This window comes from Ostrea edulis, chromosome 7 (assembly GCF_947568905.1).
Source record: "Ostrea edulis chromosome 7, xbOstEdul1.1, whole genome shotgun sequence".
Taxonomy (NCBI): Eukaryota; Metazoa; Mollusca; class Bivalvia; order Ostreida; family Ostreidae; genus Ostrea; species Ostrea edulis.
Genome location: NC_079170.1, coordinates 80964625 through 80985362, shown reverse-complemented (window position 1 = coordinate 80985362; position 20738 = coordinate 80964625). Strand labels below are relative to the sequence as shown.

The 20738-nt window shown below is 36.8% G+C and overlaps 1 protein-coding gene across 1 annotated transcript; it reads right to left on the bottom strand.

Annotated features, from left to right (window-relative positions):
- Positions 1–223: 223 nt before the first annotated feature.
- Positions 224–19564, bottom strand: LOC125653980 (uncharacterized). The gene is made up of 14 exons (XM_048883674.2): positions 19434–19564; positions 15123–15863; positions 13451–13578; positions 12522–13242; positions 11906–12061; positions 10336–10483; positions 7999–8208; positions 7219–7390; positions 6798–6977; positions 6391–6581; positions 4404–4529; positions 3807–3917; positions 2786–2908; positions 224–1382 (listed from the first exon to the last, which is right to left on the bottom strand). The coding sequence occupies exons 2-14, from the start codon at positions 15809–15811 to the stop codon at positions 1188–1190; spliced, it is 3150 nt and encodes a 1049-aa protein (XP_048739631.2). The 5' UTR covers positions 15812–15863; positions 19434–19564; the 3' UTR covers positions 224–1187.
- Between the last annotated feature and the right edge of the window lie 1174 nt (positions 19565–20738).

Here is a 20738-nt window from a genome sequence, read left to right as displayed (position 1 = left end):
TAGCAAGCTAAAAACAATCAACAGTGTGATATGGTATATGTAGATTTAGCATTATCTGTTTTGCAGAAATGCGCAACTGTCCTCCAATTCAAGAATTTATAGGTAAATGTATAATAAAAGCTGTCGTATTTTTGTTTTATTCATAAAAGCTGTCATATTTTTCTTTTTATTCAAACGTCTCCATGAGTGAAAGATTCTCGAAAAAGACGTTAAACAATATACAATCAATCAATCAATTTTTATATTCAAAATATTTTCCATCAATTATTCAACACTGAACAAATATATAAATTTTGATATACATGTAACTGATGTAAAAACAAGAGGCCCATGGGCCACATCGCTTATCTGAGTTACCTTGACCCTTATCTGAAGACTTTTCATATATATTTGCATGCAAAACCTTAGTCCGTATTGTGACCCCAACCTACCCCTGGAGGCCATGATTTTTACAAACTTGAATCTGCACTATGTCTGGAAGCTTTCATGTAAATCTCAGCTCCTCTGGCCCAGTGGTAATTGAGAAGATTTGAAAATGACCCCCCCCCCTTATTTTTACATTTTTGTTATTATCTCCCCTTTGAAGGGGGCATGACCCTCTATTTGAACAAACATGTAACCCCTTTACCCAAGGATGCTTTTGGCCAAGTTTGGTTATAATTGGCCCAGTGGTTCTTGAGAAGATGAAAATGTGAAAAGTTTATGACAGCGATGACGACAAACAATGGACAAATTTTGATCAGAAAAGCTCACTTGAGCCTTCGGCTCAGGTAAACTAATAAAATGTAATAACATTAACAGTGTATGTGTAAAGTTGCTTAAAGAATAACAAAAAACAAACAGAAAATAATATTTTGTTCAGAAATCACAGGAATTGGACAGAAAGACACAAGAGATGTTAAAATTCCAGCCTAAATACATCTAACAAGTAGATCACAAACCATTTAATACAACATACAATACATACAAAAAACTGTAGATTAAAAACTTAAATACTTATAAAAATATTGCATAATTAATACACAATACATTAATTCATTTATCACAATTTATCACAATTCTTGCTATCCATTTCTAGATAAAATCTTCACGTTAGAAACGGAATGAGTAGTATCATTCAGTAACACCCCTTGTGTGTATGAAATATTGATCAATAACTGTACCATCAACAAATATCCTGTCAAAATTTAAGCATACGCAATCCAACATTGTAACATTCTTTGTCCATGAACAGTCCTTTTATTCAATCTTTGAATTCTCTTTGAACTCACATGTTTCAAATACAATGACAACAGCACCATTTTCTTGACTTTCTGGGAAAGAAAGTTTTGGAGTTGGTCGATTCTGGAATACATATCAGCATCCGGAGAGCCCTGTAGCAGCTGCAAAGAAGAAATACATGTCAGAATTTAGAATGAAAAACATGATTTTTGGGTATCAAATTGAAATGATTATTTACATGAACAGAATCATATATACATGTAATATATATATGCTCATGTGGAACTCTGGGTTAGAATAGATCCTCAGTACCCCTTGCTTGTCATAAGAGGCAACCATATGAGGTGGTCTTTTGGATGAGACCGCAAAAACGGAGGCTCCGTGTCACAAAAGGCATGATAAAGATCCCTCCCTGTTCAAATGCCGTAAGCACTGAGCATAGACCTAAATTTTGCAGTCCTTCGCCAGCAATGGTGATGTCTCCATACGAGTGAAAATCTTTGGGAGGGACGTTAAACAATACACACTCATTCAGACTTTCAAACTGCATGTAATTTACATCTCAAATAAGTACAATAAAACAGGATAATAGCGAACATGTCTCTAATGATTTCGTTTTATGCGAAGTGAGGAGAGGAAAACAATGAAAATGTTACAATGAACTGTTTTCTGCTGGCCTTGGCGATTTGTTATATCTTACCATTGCAAATTGTTTTTTTTAATTTGCACAAAATATCACTTATCCAGATCATTGATTACAAGCAGATACTGCAGCCATTGCATAGGTTGTGTTGTGGGGGGGGGGGGGGGGGGGGGGGTAAAGATCACTTACTCCATTAAACAATACATATTGTCCCATTCATAGACTCTTAGCAGAAATGGAACAAAATCACAAAATACCAATACAGATTAACAGTCATGTTTCTGTGAAATATCACATACAACATTGACTGGTCGTGGTAGGTCAGTGGTAGAGCGTACGTTTTGTAACAAGGAGGTCTTCAGTTCAAGCCCCGCTCGTGCCACAGCCGTGTCAAACCTAAGACGTTAAAATAAGTAATGATTGCTCCTTTGCCAAACACTCGTCATTTAGAGACAAGAATCACAGGTCTTTCGAATTAGACCTTAAAAACAGAGGTCCCATGTCACGGCAGGCGTTGGCACAATAAAACACCCTCACTGCTACGGCCATGATCACTAAGCATAGGTTTAAATTATGGTACTTCACTTACAACTGGTGTCGTCTCAATATGAGTGAAAAAAATTTGACTGGACTTAAAAAACAATCAATCAACACACAACATGGTGGTTTGGTATCGTTTATGAGATATGTATACAACCCACAGATACTCAATATCTTAAATATATATATAATGAAAAAAATTGTATTCCTGTAAACAAACTAGTTTGTTTACAGGAGGATGACAATTTTTTTATTATATAATAATATTTAAAACCTCGAGTGCCTGTGATACAACCTAGTCTTACGTTTTTAGAGTATCTGGTTGCAGTAAAATATTCTATTACACGGAACATAAAGTTTTTGTCTGAACTTTTTCATTACCTCTACTGTTCTTGAAATGATGAAATCTATGGATTTAGACAATGAGTTGATTTCCTTTGCCATGGGTGACCTCCTCCAAAGGTCGGATACTGATATAAAGACATTCTCCATTAATTTCAGAGACTGAAAAAGGAAAACAGAACAATTAAGAAAGTTGACACACATAAATGAGAAAGCTGATTTGTATCTTATACAAGGACTCTTGTCAAACACACAAGCATTAGTCTAATTAATATAAGTATTGGAGGGGGTATGGATTTAAGCATTGTATGCAGTTGGACGGACAACAAATTCCATTTTTTAAGAAACTGCATATTTTTTTTAAGGTTTTGCAGTTTTAAAGTCCTTCTTCTCATTCATTACTACTACCAAAATAGGGGGCAGTCGCCCAACACATCTTATTTGCATATAAAAATAACAGATAATAGCTACCCCCCCCCCCCATTTTATGTGCTTGTTCTTTACAAACACGATCTTATGGAAATATGAAGTGTATCTTGTGCAGAAATATCTTATAAATAAATCCATTTATTTATGAAAAATCTTCATTTACAATAAAAACAGTAAATTTCCATAAAACAAAAAATCTTGTCTGTGTCCTTTTAAGGTTTTAATCAACCCCACCCCTCAGACCCCAGAGGTGCAGTGACCATGAGATATATCATTTCCTATCCTTCTAAACATGTTCCATACGAGATATTGATGTAAGATAGCATCTAACTTACAGAGAAAAAGTTGATCATGTTCAAATGTTAATACACACCATGAACAACGACAGACAATTTAACTACAAATTATTGGTCATCTGAGATTTTAGCTTATTGCATTTCCCACCTCCAATTTAGTGTGAACGTAATAAAGCAAGATTTCTATAAATGATATAATTTCAGACTCCAATCTATAAGCAATAGCAAGGAAACAACAAGCATCTAAAGCAAAGAAACAAAATTTAAGAAGAGTTCCATTATGTATTACATGTAGGATCTACAAAACTCTGCATAGATCTATACAATTTTTGTACCTCTAGGATAACATTAAGATACTGTAGCTGGAGACATAGAGAGGAGAGCTTAGTTTGTAGTCCTCCATAGTCAACGTGAATACCAGCAGACTTCACAGGCCCCTCCATTTCCTGAAAATGAAATATCACTCCTGTCACAAAAAATCATTCTAGTAAAAGGAAATTATAAAGACAAAACAAAAAAAAAAAAAAGATAAAAACACAAAAGAGAAATAAAACTAGATGTGTTGACACAACATGCCTGCAGTAAAGAGAAATGTAGGATATCCATTGAAGAGCAAAGCATTTAATGTGGTATTCAGATTGTACATTTATGTTAAACGCATTTAGTAAAATGAAAAATTCTACAAGAATTCTTTAAACATTTTAACAACAATAAAATAAATGTGGTCGTAGCAGTATTTTTTCTAAGTTAAAGGGGCACAACTCCATCAACAAACCAGAACAAAACTCAAACATACAAGGACAGACAAGAGTAGAACCATATGCCCTGACCACTTTGAGGCAGGGGCATAAAAACAAACTAAACGAAACATAAAATAATTTTTTTTACTGTATTCAGTAGTTTTAGAAATGTGAAACTTTGATGATTAATACCTGAATCTTTCTCATTAAAGTGTTTTTCCACCTCGTAAACTTCTTGCATCTGATGCGACATGAATACGCCTTCTCGAGGGACTTCACATGAAACTTCACAGTTTTCCTGTTCACCAGTTCAACTTCCTGAAGAACCCAAAGAAAATGTCAATAATATTGTAGTTCATACAACTCAAAAAACTGTATTATCTTTGAACATTAAGAAGAGAGGCCCATGGTTCACAACAATCAATAGTCAGTATGGCCCTGCTGTTCTTCTTCTGAAGTTTTTAAAAAGTCTTTATCATTTTTATCCCCACAAACAATTTTCACTCGATATCATGACCCCACCCTAGTCCTACTGGGTTATGACTTCACCAAATTTAAATCCAGTGTACACAAGATGGGGATGCATCTATAACAATATTACTAACATGGTCTTGCTTTTCTGGAGAAGATTCTTCAAGAAATTTGTATAGTCTATTCATGTTTTATGTAAAATTTAAAACCCAAATATAACTGCCACCCAACCCCTGGGTTCATAATTTGAAAAAGAAAATTGAATCCACATAACTTGGAATTGTTTCATATTACATGTAACATTACCATTTAGTGTGGTACTAATTTTTATTTAATTTCCTATATATCTTTATGTAAAAATTTTAATGACCATTTTAGTCCCACTATAGACTCAGGGGCCCCTTCCAATGTGATTATCTAACATTGCATGGGGAAAAGATTCATTGCTTGACCAAACTTGAATCCCCTACCCATTGTTGTAAGAAGCGACTAAATGGGGTCGCCTTTCGGATGAAACTGGGTGAAAATCCAAGGCCCTGTGTCACAGCAGGTGTGGCACACTAAAGATCCCTCCCTGCCCAAAGGCTGTAAGCACCAAGCATAAGCCAAAATTTTGCAGCCCTTCAATGGTGACGTCTCCATATGAGTGAAAAAATCTTCTAGTGGAATGTTGAATAATATACAACTAATTATACGACCCTACCCATTCAACCATGGATAGTCTGTGCCAAGTTTGGTTGAAAGTGGTCCATTAGTTTTGAAGAAGAAGATAAAACTGCGAAAAAATATCAATGATGCAGACAATGACAGGCAATGGACAACTTTTGTTTCAAAAAGCTCAAATGAGCCTTGCACTAAGGTGAGCTAAAAATATATTAATAAAAATAATCTCAAAATTTGACTATATAAAAATCTAGCACATGATTTCTACTTTCTTGTCTAATAGTATGAACATCAAATATACACCTTCTTTCACAGTAGAAGAGCAAGTTAAAACACATGTACTCACTTTCAGCCAGATACAATACTCATCAAATAAAGAAATCTCTATCCACAGTCAATGAGGGACCATTGGGGATAACCTTAAGCACAGGCAATGGACACGTCTAATAAAAGGTAGACGGACAGAAAGTCACAGGACAAAAAGTCACAATGATGACTTTTGATAAGATGGAATAAAAAGTCACAGAATGAAAAGTCTGTCATGAGATTTTCTTTTGACAATTAATCTTTAATATGTGGTATTGTAAACAAAATTATTAGTATTAAAATTAAAAGTTTGAAATTTAGATAAATTCTCATACAAAATATAACATTTTACATATAAATTTTCTTGGACTTTACAAAAAGAACATATTTTTTTCTTTTTTACAAAATTTATATAAAAATCAATATTTTCTTATTTAAAATGTGACTTTTTGTCCACATAGTCATTTTGTCTGCAACTTTTTGTCTGCAACGTTTTGTCCTGTAACTTTCTGTCCTGTGACTTTTTGTCCTGTGACTTTTTGTCTGTGACTTTCTGTCCTAAATTCTAAAATAATACCCACTATATACAGAGACCTTTAATCACAGACGATGGGGACCTATACACATACAATCCTAGAAAAAGGACTAGTACATTGTTAGAATTTGTTCCCAATCCTTTTGATCTGATCAATAAAGTATGTTCAAAACAATCAAAAGAGTCCTGTAAGCTGATCCTCACCTGGAGAGGGACTTCTTTACACCTGTGAGCGCTGTAGGGATTGCTTTGGAGACAGAGCCAACAGAAGTGATGGCCACACCTACAACTCATGGCATTACATCCACCATTCTTGTCCACTTTCTCCTTACAGCGAGGACAAGCCTTCACATTCACTCGGAAGGTCATCTCATAGTCCTCTTCTTTCAACAGCTCTGTAATGTGTTTTGTTTATGCATTATTTTTACATCACATAAAACATTTGCTTCAATACATATTATAGAGTTATAAACATACTCTTACACATACACAGTTTGTTTATCTGTTAATCACAAAAACAATTTTCCTTCATTTCTGGATACTTTATCAAATTTAACCCAGCCCAATCCTGCTTGTAATGTATTTTACAGCTTTTGACATGTGCCCCATACCTTTCTGAATGTTTAGAGCTTTGATATATTCCCCAAACTGCTGACAGGAAGCTGGCCAATGGGGAAGTTTCTGGCACTCCATACAGAATTCTGTACGGCACTGACACATCATATGCTTAATGTTACAGTTCCTCAACAACACCCTGGGGACACTTTCTCTCCTTTCTTCAACTTTCTGATCTAGTGGTCAAGTAATAAAATACGGGGATTAATCTGTGTTGTTTAAAATGTCTCCTACAAATGAATATGGATGCTATCAATTTATACAATATCTTGTTACTGCCTCTTACAAATGCATATGGGTGCTATTTCTACAATATCAGCATTACATGTATATCTTCATAAACTCATTGTCATAAAATAAATTTGTAATCTGACACTGTTCTACAGATTCTGAGACATCTTTTGGATTCTAACTTACCTTTAGCGACGAGGGACAGAATGAGGTCACATGTTTTGTTCGGACACCACTTCCAGAGTCCTGTCGACATAACGACCTGCTCTTGCTGTCTGTATGACCACTGACCAAAGGACTGCACAGACACAAGGGACAGGATGGTGACAGGATCAATCTCGGACTCACACTTGTATTCCTAAATTGATTGAATGATTCATTCCTTAATTAATCTACCAGTTCATTGATTGATTCATTCAAAGACCAATCAATTAATTGATCCAATGATTGGATTTATTTGATTGATTCATTAATTGACTGGTTGATTCATTATAATTAAGCTATTGATTCATTTATTTGTGACTAGTCAAGGCCTGGAGGTTATAAAACATTCTTGAGCACATTTGCATACTCAAACTCCTCGCTCTAAATCATGCTCATACTAAAAAGTGAAGGTTATAATAATTTTATAAAATTATTCTCACACTCAAATGGAGTACATTCTCACAATGTTTAAGTATGGTGGGAGCTTGCTAAGAGTTGTACTCAAAACCAACATGGCTGAGTTTGAGTATGAGTATGGTAAAAGTTTTATATCCTCCAGGCTAGGCGATTGATTAGCCTAGATTATTGATGGCGAACACTTTCTATTTGATCTTTCTCACGTCATAAATGGCAATTCCTCACAATTCCAACAGTTCAGAGGAAATGCATCATAGAATGTTGACTATATATATTTATTTAAAGAAACTTTCATCTGAATTTTAAATTACCATATAATTTATACATCTAGTAACGTTCCCTTACCAGACAAGTTATGCATCTAGCACCGGTTCTGATTTTCTCCATTGCGTATTGAAATAGACAAGTTCTGCAATAGGAGTGCTGGCACGGACGTATGAGTACCCCCTCCACCAAATCCCTGCCATCATCACACAGCGATGTGAAACAAACTGCACAGTCGTACTCACATTCAGGGCGTTGTGTCAAATATTCTGCGGAAGATGGCAAGTTCATCTGCAATAAAAATGCGATTGTCTGATGATCACGAGCTCTGAAATTTACATGCTAATCATGTTAATCTTGAATTCTGCAGTAAAGGTAGAAGATTTGTATGTATATTACAACTGTATAATCTCTACATTAAAAGGGAGTAACAAAAACAAACAAGAAAATAGGAATCACAGTGTTTTTGTAATTGAGCTACAGTGCATTAAACTTGATGTTATTTTATTTACATGTAATATCTATTTTTGATTTACTGTGGATCATCATTGTCCGTGGGGGATTGATTTTCATGGATTCCGTGGGTTACGTCTCTTACCCATGAATTTACGTGTTCTTGAAATGTTTTTTAAAACCAAGTTGAATTATCTCACCTTTAGTGACACCGAATCCCTTATCCAAGAAATTACGTCCCCACGTACCAGTAAAATTTTGATTACCCACGAACACGTGATTGGCTCCCACGAATTAGAATGATTCCACAGTACTTGCATTAAATACTTTTGCTTATTATAGTCTCAAAACGACATATGTAGCTCAAATCAATCATTCAAATTAACTCAATGTCACGGGATACCCAAAATTGTGGACATAACAAGTGATATAGCATTTAGCTGTGTTTATTTGGGATTTTGTATTAATGGATCGAACAATGGCGTAAATATGTCATCCATACATAAAATGCACCAATAAAAGGACATGCATTTATGAAGGATCTCAATTTTGGGGGAATGATTTCCTATTGAATTTTCAAGCAAATATTTGTGAATAATACAAAATCAAATGTGGTTTCACAGGAATATTTTGCAGTAAATATGAGTTTTAAAAATATCTTTGAACATTTACAAATGTACATATAGTTTTACACAATTCTTTAGCTATCCTATGTCCTTAACTTTCAAAGTGCAAACTCGGGTCTTTTGTAACAATTATGACCTTCTTGCACTTAAACTACACAAAAGTTCATCATATATAATTCAGAGTTTAAAAGAAAAATCAAGGAGTATAAACATTTTTCAAAATTGCAAACAAATTGAGATATCTTGCCTTAAAACTTCACATGCCATAAACAAATTGGCCAAGAAACTAAATTTCAGTTACAATGTAAATATCTTTAAGAATTGGTGTTCTGTTTGAAAAAAATAATATCAGCCAATTAAATTAATGAATTTCCTATATATCTGCTACTTATATATAACAAACTATAAAATCAAAATACATTCCTAGGTGTGTAAATAATGACAATACACAAAAATTGATGACGACAGCAGTATCTGACATCAGGGCTAGATACATGTACATGTACCTAGAGCTACTGAACGCATGGTATGAATTAACAGTTGTTATCCCTACGTTGGGCTAGTCTAGATGTTCGTTCAATTTCACAGCACTACGTAGCCGCTATGATCTTGAACGCAGCCCTGCAATTGAAGGTTTTAAATAAAAAATCAGTATATGCACCCAGGGGTGCATGAGCCGAGTTGCATGGGATACATTGCAAAGTCAGGAATGATGTGGCATATTTATAATTGTGAAGAACTAATTTCAGTTTTAAACTTTTCGAGTTAGTGTCCAGAAACCATATTTGTCTGAAGTTTTCAATCTATATTCGGTCACTGTGACTTTGACCTTTGTTCTCCAAAATCAATAGGGGCCTTGCTTTGCTGGTATCCAACAATATATCCAAGTATCATTTGATTCGGATTTAAACTTTCTGAGTTATCATCCAGAAACCAAATATTTCTGAAATTTCATTCTATATTCGGTCCCTGTGACCTTTGATCTATTTTCTCCAAAATCAATAGGGGTCTTCCTTACCTGGTACATAACAATATCTGTAAGTATCATTTGATTCGGATTTAAACTTTCTGAGTTATCATCCGGAAACCAAATATTTCTGAAATTTTCATTCTAAATTTGGTCACTGTGACCTTGACCTTTGACCTATTTTCTCCAAAATCAATAGGGATCTTCCTTACCTGGTACCCAACAATATATCAAAGTTTCATTTGATTAGATTGTAAAATTTCGAGTTATCATCCGGAAACCAATTGTTGACGCCCACTCGCCCGCCCGCATCACCAAACCAATAGCCGAGTTCAACTTCGTTGCAACTCGGCTAAAAATCTTTCACTTTACCTTTTCTAATTCTCCAGATCCTTGTGTGCCACCAATCAGCAGCGAGGCTTGTTTCACTGTTGTGACATTATAAGTAACCGTTGGCAACCAGTCAAACACGGGCTCTAGTTCCAGCTCCTGCTGACGTTTTCTGGTCATTTGAAGTGACCTACAAATATATTCCTAATTTTCTTTAAAGTTTGCTTACCACAACACAGAAAAGAACATTTATAAATCTCAAACATTTAACCATAATGATATGTCGTTATATATGCCTCTCAGTTCCTCTCTCTCTTAGAGATGTAAATACTGCATATTGTGATGTTAAGAATGCATGCTGTATGATTTATTTATGTGAGGAATGCATGCTGTATGATTTATCTATGTGAGGAATGCATGCTGTATGATTTATTTATGTGAGGACTGCATGCTGTGTGATTTATTTATGTGAGGACTGCATGCTGTATGATTTATTTATGTGAGGACTGCATGCTGTGTGATTTATTTATGTGAGGATTGCATGCTGTGTGATTTATTTATGTGAGGACTGCATGCTGTATGATTTATCTATGTGAGGACTGCATGCTGTATGATTTATTTATGTGAGGACTGCATGCTGTGTGATTTATTTATGTGAGGACTGCATGCTGTATGATTTATCTATGTGAGGAATGCATGCTGTATGATTTATTTATGTGGTGACTGCATGCTGTGTGATTTATTTATGTGAGGACTGCATGCTGTATGATTTATTTATGTGAGGACTGCATGCTGTGTGATTTATTTATGTTAGGACTGCATGCTGTATGATTTATTTATGTGAGGAATGCATGCTGTGTGATTTATTCATGTGAGGATTGCATGCTGTGTGATTTATTTATGTGAGGACTGCATGCTGTGTGATTTATTTATGTGAAGACTGCATGCTGTATGATTTATTTATGTGAGGACTGCATGCTGTATGATTTATTTATGTGAGGAATGCATGCTGTATGATTTATTCATGTGAGGAATTCATGCTGTGTGATTTATTTATGTGAGGACTGCATGCTGTATGATTTATGTATGTGAGGACTGCATGCTGTGTGATTTATTTATGTGAGGAATTAATGCTGTATGATTTATTTATGTGAGGACTGCATGCTGTGTGATTTATTTATGTGAGGACTGCATGCTGTGTGATTTATTTATGTTAGGACTGCATGCTGTGTGATCTATTTATGTGAGGATTGCATGCTGTATGATTTATTTATGTGAGGACTGCATGCTGTGTGATTTATCTATGTGAGGAATGCATGCTGTATGATTTATCTATGTGAGGAATTCATGCTGTATGATTTATTTATGTGAGGAATGCATGCTGTATGATTTATTTATGTGAGGAATTCATGCTGTGTGATTTATTTACGTGAGGACTGCATGCTGTGTGATTTATTTATGCGAGGACTGCATCCTGTGTGATTATTTATGTGAGGATTGCATGCTGTATGATTTATTTATGCGAGGACTGCATGCTATACAATTTATGATGAGAGGATTGCATGCTGTTTGACTTGCTAATGATGTGTGGGAGGCATTCTACAACACTTACGTGTGACAAAATCTCTGCCTCATCAAGTCTTTGGCATACTGGTAGATTTTTCTAATTGAGAGAATTAAGAACTCCTCCTGAGTTTCTATGAAGTGACTGAGTTCCGTAGTGGCCTCTTCAGTGGAATACAGGTCTTCATTACCGACAATTCTCAACCTAAAAGTACGCCACAACTATTCCTGTATATCATTTAATCATTTACACTTAATACACACAGATATGGGAATTTCTATGACCATTTGGTTCACATACATTTGGTTTAACTTTTATTGTATTTTACAGAACCAACACTAAACAGATACAGATCGAGTAACACATACATGTAGTTCTTTGATTGTAGATTTATTACTTGGGAGTCTTCAACCATTTTTTAAATCTTTGGAGATATGTCATCAGCTTAAAGATGACGTACCACTTTTTCAACTCGTGGCAAATGCTCAGAACCATATATAATTATGTAGCAGTGAGAGTTTGAATGGGAATGACCTTGACACCTATACACACAACCTTAAGGCAATTTAAACAATATTCTATATATGATACTGAATGTAATCGGGCAACAAGATGAACCTACATTGTATGTATAAGCTAGGCTTCTCTCTGAACACCGTCTTACCTGCACTCCATAATCTCTGCTGCAGACGACACTACAGAACTCAGTGTCTGTTGTAACAGGAGAGCTGAGACAGTGCCATCAAAGTTTTTAAGATCTAGGGATATATTGTCTACACTTTCATTCTCAGACATTACAAGTGGAATAACAAATATTGCTGGATATGAACTTGTTGAGCAGAAAACTGGTGTCTTCCTGAAAAATTCATCCACATCTTCCTTCTTAAAAAAACACTTTGCACTGTACGGTAAACGGACATCCACTTCAGCATTAGAGAAATCTTTGGGAACATTTGGTTTTGTGTTCGATTTATCTTCTTCCTCTGTTTTAGACTCATTCAAATAAATAATATGGCTTCTAAAATCCAAATCCTCCTCGGACATTTTCTTCTTAATGCCCCTACAAAGTTTTCTCTCTGATTTTCGTTTTTGTTTTGATTTCATCAAGCAGTCGAAAATATCCAATTCCAATGTCTCTTTCTTTTTCACACAACAAGTTTCATCATTCTCAGCATCGTACACGTAAACAGCTTCTTCTGATTGGTGGAAATGTTCTGTCGTCTGGGCTCTGCTCTCAAAGGACTTGGTATGACTTTTGTGGACATGTTCTGCAAAGTCATCAGCCCAGTCTCTGAGCTGATGTTTCTTCCAGGCTACCCGTACACCATTTACAAATCCTTTCTGTTTCAAAAGAGATTTTCTTCCATGACAATATATTCCTTTATCTGGAAATGAAAAAAGAAGAGAAAAAATTAATTTTCATACCTACATCAGTGTGTGTATGTATATCATGCAATTTTAAAGAACAAAAACTTTACCAGCAAATTTGAAATCATTAACATCATAAGCTACTGTGACACATTTCTTGTTCACAAGGTTAAATAATGAAGAATATCAAAATCACCATTTTATAACAAATTTATTCTATTTTACCTCGTACACTGTTAAGATCTTCATTCCACCATTTGCTGAGATCACATCTGGCCTTCATTCCACTTGGATCACAGACCTCATATCGAAATTCAGCCATACTCTCATCATTGTCAGCTCCATCCAACAAACTGATTGAATAAACACCGAGTAAAACCCACAGTCATGTCACATTGTGACAGCACCACAGGCAATTACATCGCTTGGGTTCAAATTTACTATCAAAGAGTACTTAATATCGCTTGGGTTCGAATTTACAATTAAAGAGTACTTACTCTTTAATATATCAATTTAAAGACTACTCTTTAATAGTAAATTCGAACCCAAGCGATATAATTGCCTGTGGACAGTACCAAGAACTGCAGTATCATAAAAAATAAAACCCAGCTGGACTAGAAACTGTGACCAGTACTTCAGGGGTTGGAATGTGAAAGTGCGATTGTTGATTTGAGGAGTTGATGTTTTTGGAAGTTTAAATTAGGGTTTGATAATTTTGTTGTAGGGTTGGGATTGGGTTGTTACCAGTTTAAGGAGGTATACTACATTGTCATAATGGCTGACTTCCTTTTAAACTATGAATGGAAATTCAAACATCAGCAATATTTGTCTATTTGTTTAGATTTGATTGTCCGGCTGAGTAGCTCAGTAGGTTAGCTCGTCAACTGCAGATCTGAAGTATCCCATTTAGTAGAGCTGATTGTGTCGCCTTTCAAACCTATACCACAATCTACCTCCTCTGTAATTTGTCATCAATCCCTCCCCTACCACTCCTCCTCAACCCCATACTCAACCTCAACACCCAACACCCACCTCCAAATCAATATCCCTCAAAACCCCATACCCCAATACCCAACTCTAAATCAATATCCCTCAGAACCTCCATACCCCTATACCCACCTCCAAATCAATATCCCTTAAAACCTCCATACCCCAATACCCACCTCCAAATTAATATCCCTCAAAACCCCAATGCCCAAATACCATGCACCTCCAAATCAATATCCCTCAAAACGCCCAAACTCCAATATACGCCTCCAAATCAATATCCCTTAAAACCTCCATACCCCAATACCCATCTCCAAATGAATACATGTATCCCTAAAAAAAAAACATACCCCAATACCCATCTCCAAATTAATATCTCTCCCTCAAAAAATCAATATCCACCTCCACAGTAATATTTCTCAAAAACTCAACACCCCAATACCCACCTGCAAATTAATATCTCTCAGAACCTTGACGCCCCAATACCCACCTCCAAATTAATATCTCTCAGAACCTTGACGCCCCAATACCCACCTCCAAATTAATATCCCTCAAACCTTCTTCAATCCCTATAGATACTGTAAACCAACTTTAATTTACAAGAAATTTTTGTGAAGTTCTTGTGACCTCATCATCCTGAATATTTCTCTAAATGATCCAGTCCATTGATGTCTTTTGCATTTATTCAATAAAGATTATCTCAAATTAATTATTTATGAAAATTTGTAGCTGGGAAGCAGGCCATCACTGATAAATCGTGAAATAAATTAGTAATCGCGAATAAAACTTGGTTTACAGGACCAACCTAATAATACAAATACTAACCCACTCACTCTTCCTGCAAGATATCCTGTTAAAATAACAACACAACACAACTAATTTGAACTACAGCTGATAGACATTAACTCACGCGTAATGAGTGTACTTTTCTTCATGCTGTTTTTTTCCTGCCTTTTGGCGGAGTTCGGTCTTCCTCTGGACTCCCCTACAATGTAAGTTATGCCTCTTCCTCTTCCTCTCTCCCGTCTTCTTTTCGATGCATCCTTCCCCTAAACATTTCTTTCTCAGATCACAGAAGAATGATGCCGATTTCGTTGGAGTTGCCTGCGTTAGGGGAGTTTTACTGTCAACATAATTTACACAATCATTCCACTTAATAAACCTTCCACTTAAATCTGTCGGGGAATATCGTCCACCCCAGTAAACAAACAATGTCACTGTCTTCCTTTCTGATAAAACAACTCTAAAATCTTCCTCCGAGAGGGATTCAATATTCTCTTTAATTACTGAAGGAAGAGTCCACCTTTGATGTTTGTCCAGTGAATAGCACACATGATTTCCTTCTCTGTAACTTGCATCTAAATGTATATCAATAAACTTGTTATCATCATCTCCCACCAAATCTAAGTGTGATTTACGACCATCTGGAAAAACACAATCTTTCCTGCTAAACAGCGTCTGATATTTCGCATGTTCAAAGTTGTCTGGAATGTTGATGAAGTTGTAGTTGACATAGCCATGATTGGAAACAAATGACATGAAGTGTTTCCGGAGGGTGTTTCCCGTTCTTTGACCGCAGCGGACTGATTTGCGCACCATGGTTAATATGGAAAGTTATCGACTTAATGAACTCAAGCCTTGATATCAAAGTCTGAAAAAGAAACAAGAAATCAAAACTGTATAGATGTAATAAGTCAGGAAAAAATATTATTAAAAAAATGATTTACCAGGTCTTAAATATTCAACCCCCACCAACCACAAGTGCAAATACATCAGATAATGAAAGCAATGACAAAATAAAATCTTATTTTTTTCCCCAACAACATAGAAAATGAAAGAAGATATAAATATGGCACTATAACACCCACTCTAAATAAAATTTACTTACATACTTACTATCTAGAGTGGTATAACATGCATATGATTAAACACTCCCGGACAGTACCGTTTGCAGATGACTGTTTGCTTTACCGCCAAATTAAGTCGCAGCATGACCATTCCATACTACAACAGGGCTTACAAAACCTGGAAAAATGGGCCAAATCATGGGGCATGAAGTTTAATGCTAAAAAATGCTATATCCTCTGTCAATATTCGGGAAAAGAGCCAACACCTTTATAGCCTAGACAATACCATCCCCCAGCACAGGTCTAGAAATTAACATATGCCTGTCAGTCTGTGACTGTTAAACGTCTGGCAGACTGATTGACATTTGTTTTAGTCAGTCCGATGGGACAGGTTAATTTTCTAAAGCATCATCTTGGAAAATACACTCATGAAATCTTATACATACATCTGGCATGCTTCGATCTGTAGATATCGGACGAATCTGATTCGTAAATTATAAATCCCATATAAGCGTGACAATATTGTCTGAGGCATATTATTAAGTTAAATTTCATTTTAACAAGATTAACGAAATATGTTTAATCATTTCTGGAAAACTCTGTTGGACTGCATGGCAACTTTTTCTGCGGACCGGTTGAAATCCTACCCCATCAATCCGGCTGGACTGGCGACATAAAAGCTCTGCCAGCAGTGAGCTGTCTTCAAACCCATACCTCGAAATTACAATCTCAGAGGAACCTACATCGGTAACATCACCAAGAAAGCCAATTCAACCCCATCGTTGCAATTAAGCCATGCTTACTGCCTCCATTTACACTACATCAATTTTCTTTAGGTAGGATAGGCGCTACCGGACTCAGTTACGATGGCTCGCAATGATGATTCAACCCTAGGCTTCTTGCGTATGAACTTGCACATGAAGTTCCCCAAATCAAGCAGATACACCATATACTTGTCGCTCATCAGACCAATCCTAGAATATGGCTCAGTTGTATGGGTCCCATACTACATCAAGGACATAAACACCATTGAGCGAGTACAACATGCGCTACTAGATTCATATCCAGAGACTACAGCTGTGTCACAGCAATGCTAAACAACCTTGAATTACCACCTCTTCCAATCTGATTAAAACCAGACGTTTGATCCGCTCCATTATTTTTATGTCGCTACACAACAATATTGAACAGAGCGGATCAAAGATCTGATTTTAATCAGATTGCACTTCTTCAAGACAAGCGCCGCAACATCAGACTTGTGTATTATCATAGAGTTGTTGAGGGGTTGGTGCCAGCCATATACCGCCTCAGGAATACCTCGTAAGCTAGGCAGAGCTATTCATGTCAAATCATACTCAGACTCACATTTCACAAACATTGTAGAACATTCAGCCTGCCACAACAGCAGGGAATTCGATGCAAGACCCAGCAGGACTCATCAGTACAAAAATTCCTTCTTTACTGGAATTATCTCAGTGACTCGACCATGTTATGTGACTCGATGGAGGGATTCAAATCCCTCGAATCACCAATCTAATTGAAATTAGATGTTGGATCCGCTTGCATACTCGCTACACAAACATCTAAAAACATCCCATAGAGGGTCACGTCAGAGGTCAAATTCGGTATCACTCTAGACTTATCGGCTTCAACAAACATTCAATGATTTTGCCAGGGTCAATCGAATTTGACCTCTGACATGACCCTCTACGGGATGTTGATAGATGTTTGTGTAGCGAGTATGCGAGCGGATCCAACATCTAATTTTAATTAGATTGTCGAATCACATGATTAAGATATACGCACTCTCCCACCAACTGCGACCACAGGGGCATTTTATCCAAATATATAAATATGTGTGATAGAGAACATACAAATAGTTAGAATAATCTAACTGAGTCTTGGGACAGGCCCCCACCACACCGGGTGAGGATAGAACATTCTATCTAATAGAGAACAGAGCAGATAAGATACCACTTAGTTAGAATGATCTAACTGAGTCTTGGGACAGGCCCCCACCACACCGGGTGAGGATAGAACATTCTATCTAATAGAGAACGGAGCAGATAAGATACCACTTAGTTAGAATGATCTAACTGAGTCTTGGGACAGGCCCCCACCACACCGGGTGAGGATAGAACATTCTATCTAATAGAGAACAGAGCAGATAAGATACCACTTAGTTAGAATGATCTAACTGAGTCTTGGGACAGGCCCCCACCACACCGGGTGAGGATAGAACATTCTATCTAATAGAGAACGGAGCAGATAAGATACCACTTAGTTAGAATGATCTAACTGAGTCTTGGGACAGGCCCCCACCACACCGGGTGAGGATAGAACATTCTATCTAATAGAGAACAGAGCAGATAAGATACCACTTAGTTAGAATGATCTAACTGAGTCTTGGGACAGGCCCCCACCACACCGGGTGAGGATAGAACATTCTATCTAATAGAGAACGGAGCAGATAAGATACCACTTAGTTAGAATGATCTAACTGAGTCTTGGGACAGGCCCCCACCACACCGGGTGAGGATAGAACATCCTATCTAATAGAGAACGGAGCAGATAAGATACCACTTAGTTAGAATGATCTAACTGAGTCTTGGGACAGGCCCCCACCACACCGGGTGAGGATAGAACATTCTATCTAATAGAGAACAGAGCAGATAAGATACCACTTAGTTAGAATGATCTAACTGAGTCTTGGGACAGGCCCCCACCACACCGGGTGAGGATAGAACATTCTATCTAATAGAGAACGGAGCAGATAAGATACCACTTAGTTAGAATGATCTAACTGAGTCTTGGGACAGGCCCCCACCACACCGGGTGAGGATAGAACATTCTATCTAATAGAGAACAGAGCAGATAAGATACCACTTAGTTAGAATGATCTAACTGAGTCTTGGGACAGGCCCCCACCACACCGGGTGAGGATAGAACATTCTATCTAATAGAGAACAGAGCAGATAAGATACCACTTAGTTAGAATGATCTAACTGGGTCTCAGGACACGCCCTCAAACCGGGTCCGTAGGACATTATCATTTTTTAAAACGAGAGAATACTCTGACTATCTAGATATCCCGGCCTGTGCTGCGACAATACCAAATTGGGATCTGCAGTGTAACAATAGACACAGAATGTGTATATATGTAAGACAAGACACACGTGCACAAGTGACATCAAAGTAGCCCCACTCCAACTCTGTAAAGGTGACTTCAAAATAACCGCACTCCTACTCTGATCAGAGAGATTCGTCGATCTCGAAGTGCTAGTCCAAATATCCAGCCTCGACGAATCTCGCCGAGATTTTTCTTTAACAATATATCATATATTATGACAATCGCGTCGTGTACAAAAACTTACCTTGTACAGGCAAAACAGCTGTCTGACTGCTGTCACCGACTGTTTATTATATATTGTATACATAGAAACTGTTTCTGACAGTTGTGCAATGTGTTTACATCTTACTCGTCAATGTGAGACGGTATACCAATGATCTCCGTCGTAGTGTAAAACGTGTCTATGACCAAGACCAATCGGAAGCCCGTTCAACTTGACGGAAAAGGCCGAGCAATGCGTCACTCTAAAAATAGAACTCAGTAGCGGCACCTCCGCAATTCGACTCTCGAATAATTAGACTCGAAGAAAGTGATACTTGACATCTTGATTTGTTTGGTTACGAAAATAAGAACTATGATTCCTTGAATGTATAAACAATCTAACAATGGCGTATTATTGATGTCCTGAAAACCAAACGATATCATGTATATTTAAAAAATCTAATGCTTTCTGTGTTGTTTCATCGGGTGATGAAGGTACATGTAGCTAACACTATAGAAAAAATGTAATCTTTAGGTTATGCAGTTTTTGTGCAATGCATGGTTGCTACCTTCACCATCCTATGAAACAAACAAGAGACCCATGGGCCACATCGCTCACCTGAGTCACCTTGGTCCATATCAGAAGATTTTCCATATCTATTTGCATGTAAAACCGTAGTCCCTATTATGGCCCCAAACCTACCCCTGGAGGCCATGGTTTTTGCAAACTTGAATCTACACTATGTCAGAAAGCTTTCATGTAATGTGAACTTCTTTGGCCCAATGGTTCTTGAGAAGAAGATTTTTCCTATATATTTGTATGTAAAACTTTGATCCCCTATTGTGGCCCCATCCTACCCCAAAAGGGGGGGGGGGCATGATTTTAACAAACCTGAATCTGCACTATATGATATCAGAAAGCTTTCATATAAATCTCAGCTTTTCTGGCTCAGTGGTTCTGGGAAGAAGATTTTTAAAGATTTTTCCTATATTTTTGTATGTAAAACTTTGACCCCTTATTGTGGCCCCATCCGACCCCCGGGGGCCATGATCTTAACAATTTATAATCTGCACTATATCAGGAAGCTTTCATATAAACCTCAGCTTTTCTGGCTCAGTGGTTCTTGAGAAGAAGATTTTAAAAGATTTTTCCTATAAATTTGTATGTAAAACTTTGATGCCCCCCTTGAGACCCCATCCAATCCCCGTGGTCCATGATTTTAACAAACTTGAATCTGCACTATATCAACAACAACAACAAAACGAAACAAAAAAAACAACAACAAAAACAAAAAACAAAAAAAACTTTGACCCCCTATTGTGGCCCCATCCGACCCCCGGAGGCCAT

Coding starts and splice junctions, on each gene's coding strand:
- LOC125653980 (XM_048883674.2), bottom strand. CDS start 15,811: ATGGTGCGCAAATCAGTCCGCTGCGGTCAAAGAACGGGAAACACCCTC. Junction 8,209..10,335: donor GATCTGGAGAATTAGAAAAG/GTAAAGTGAAAG, acceptor TTTTTATTGCAG/ATGAACTTGCCATCTTCCGC. Junction 6,582..6,797: donor AGCTCTAAACATTCAGAAAG/GTATGGGGCACA, acceptor AACACATTACAG/AGCTGTTGAAAGAAGAGGAC.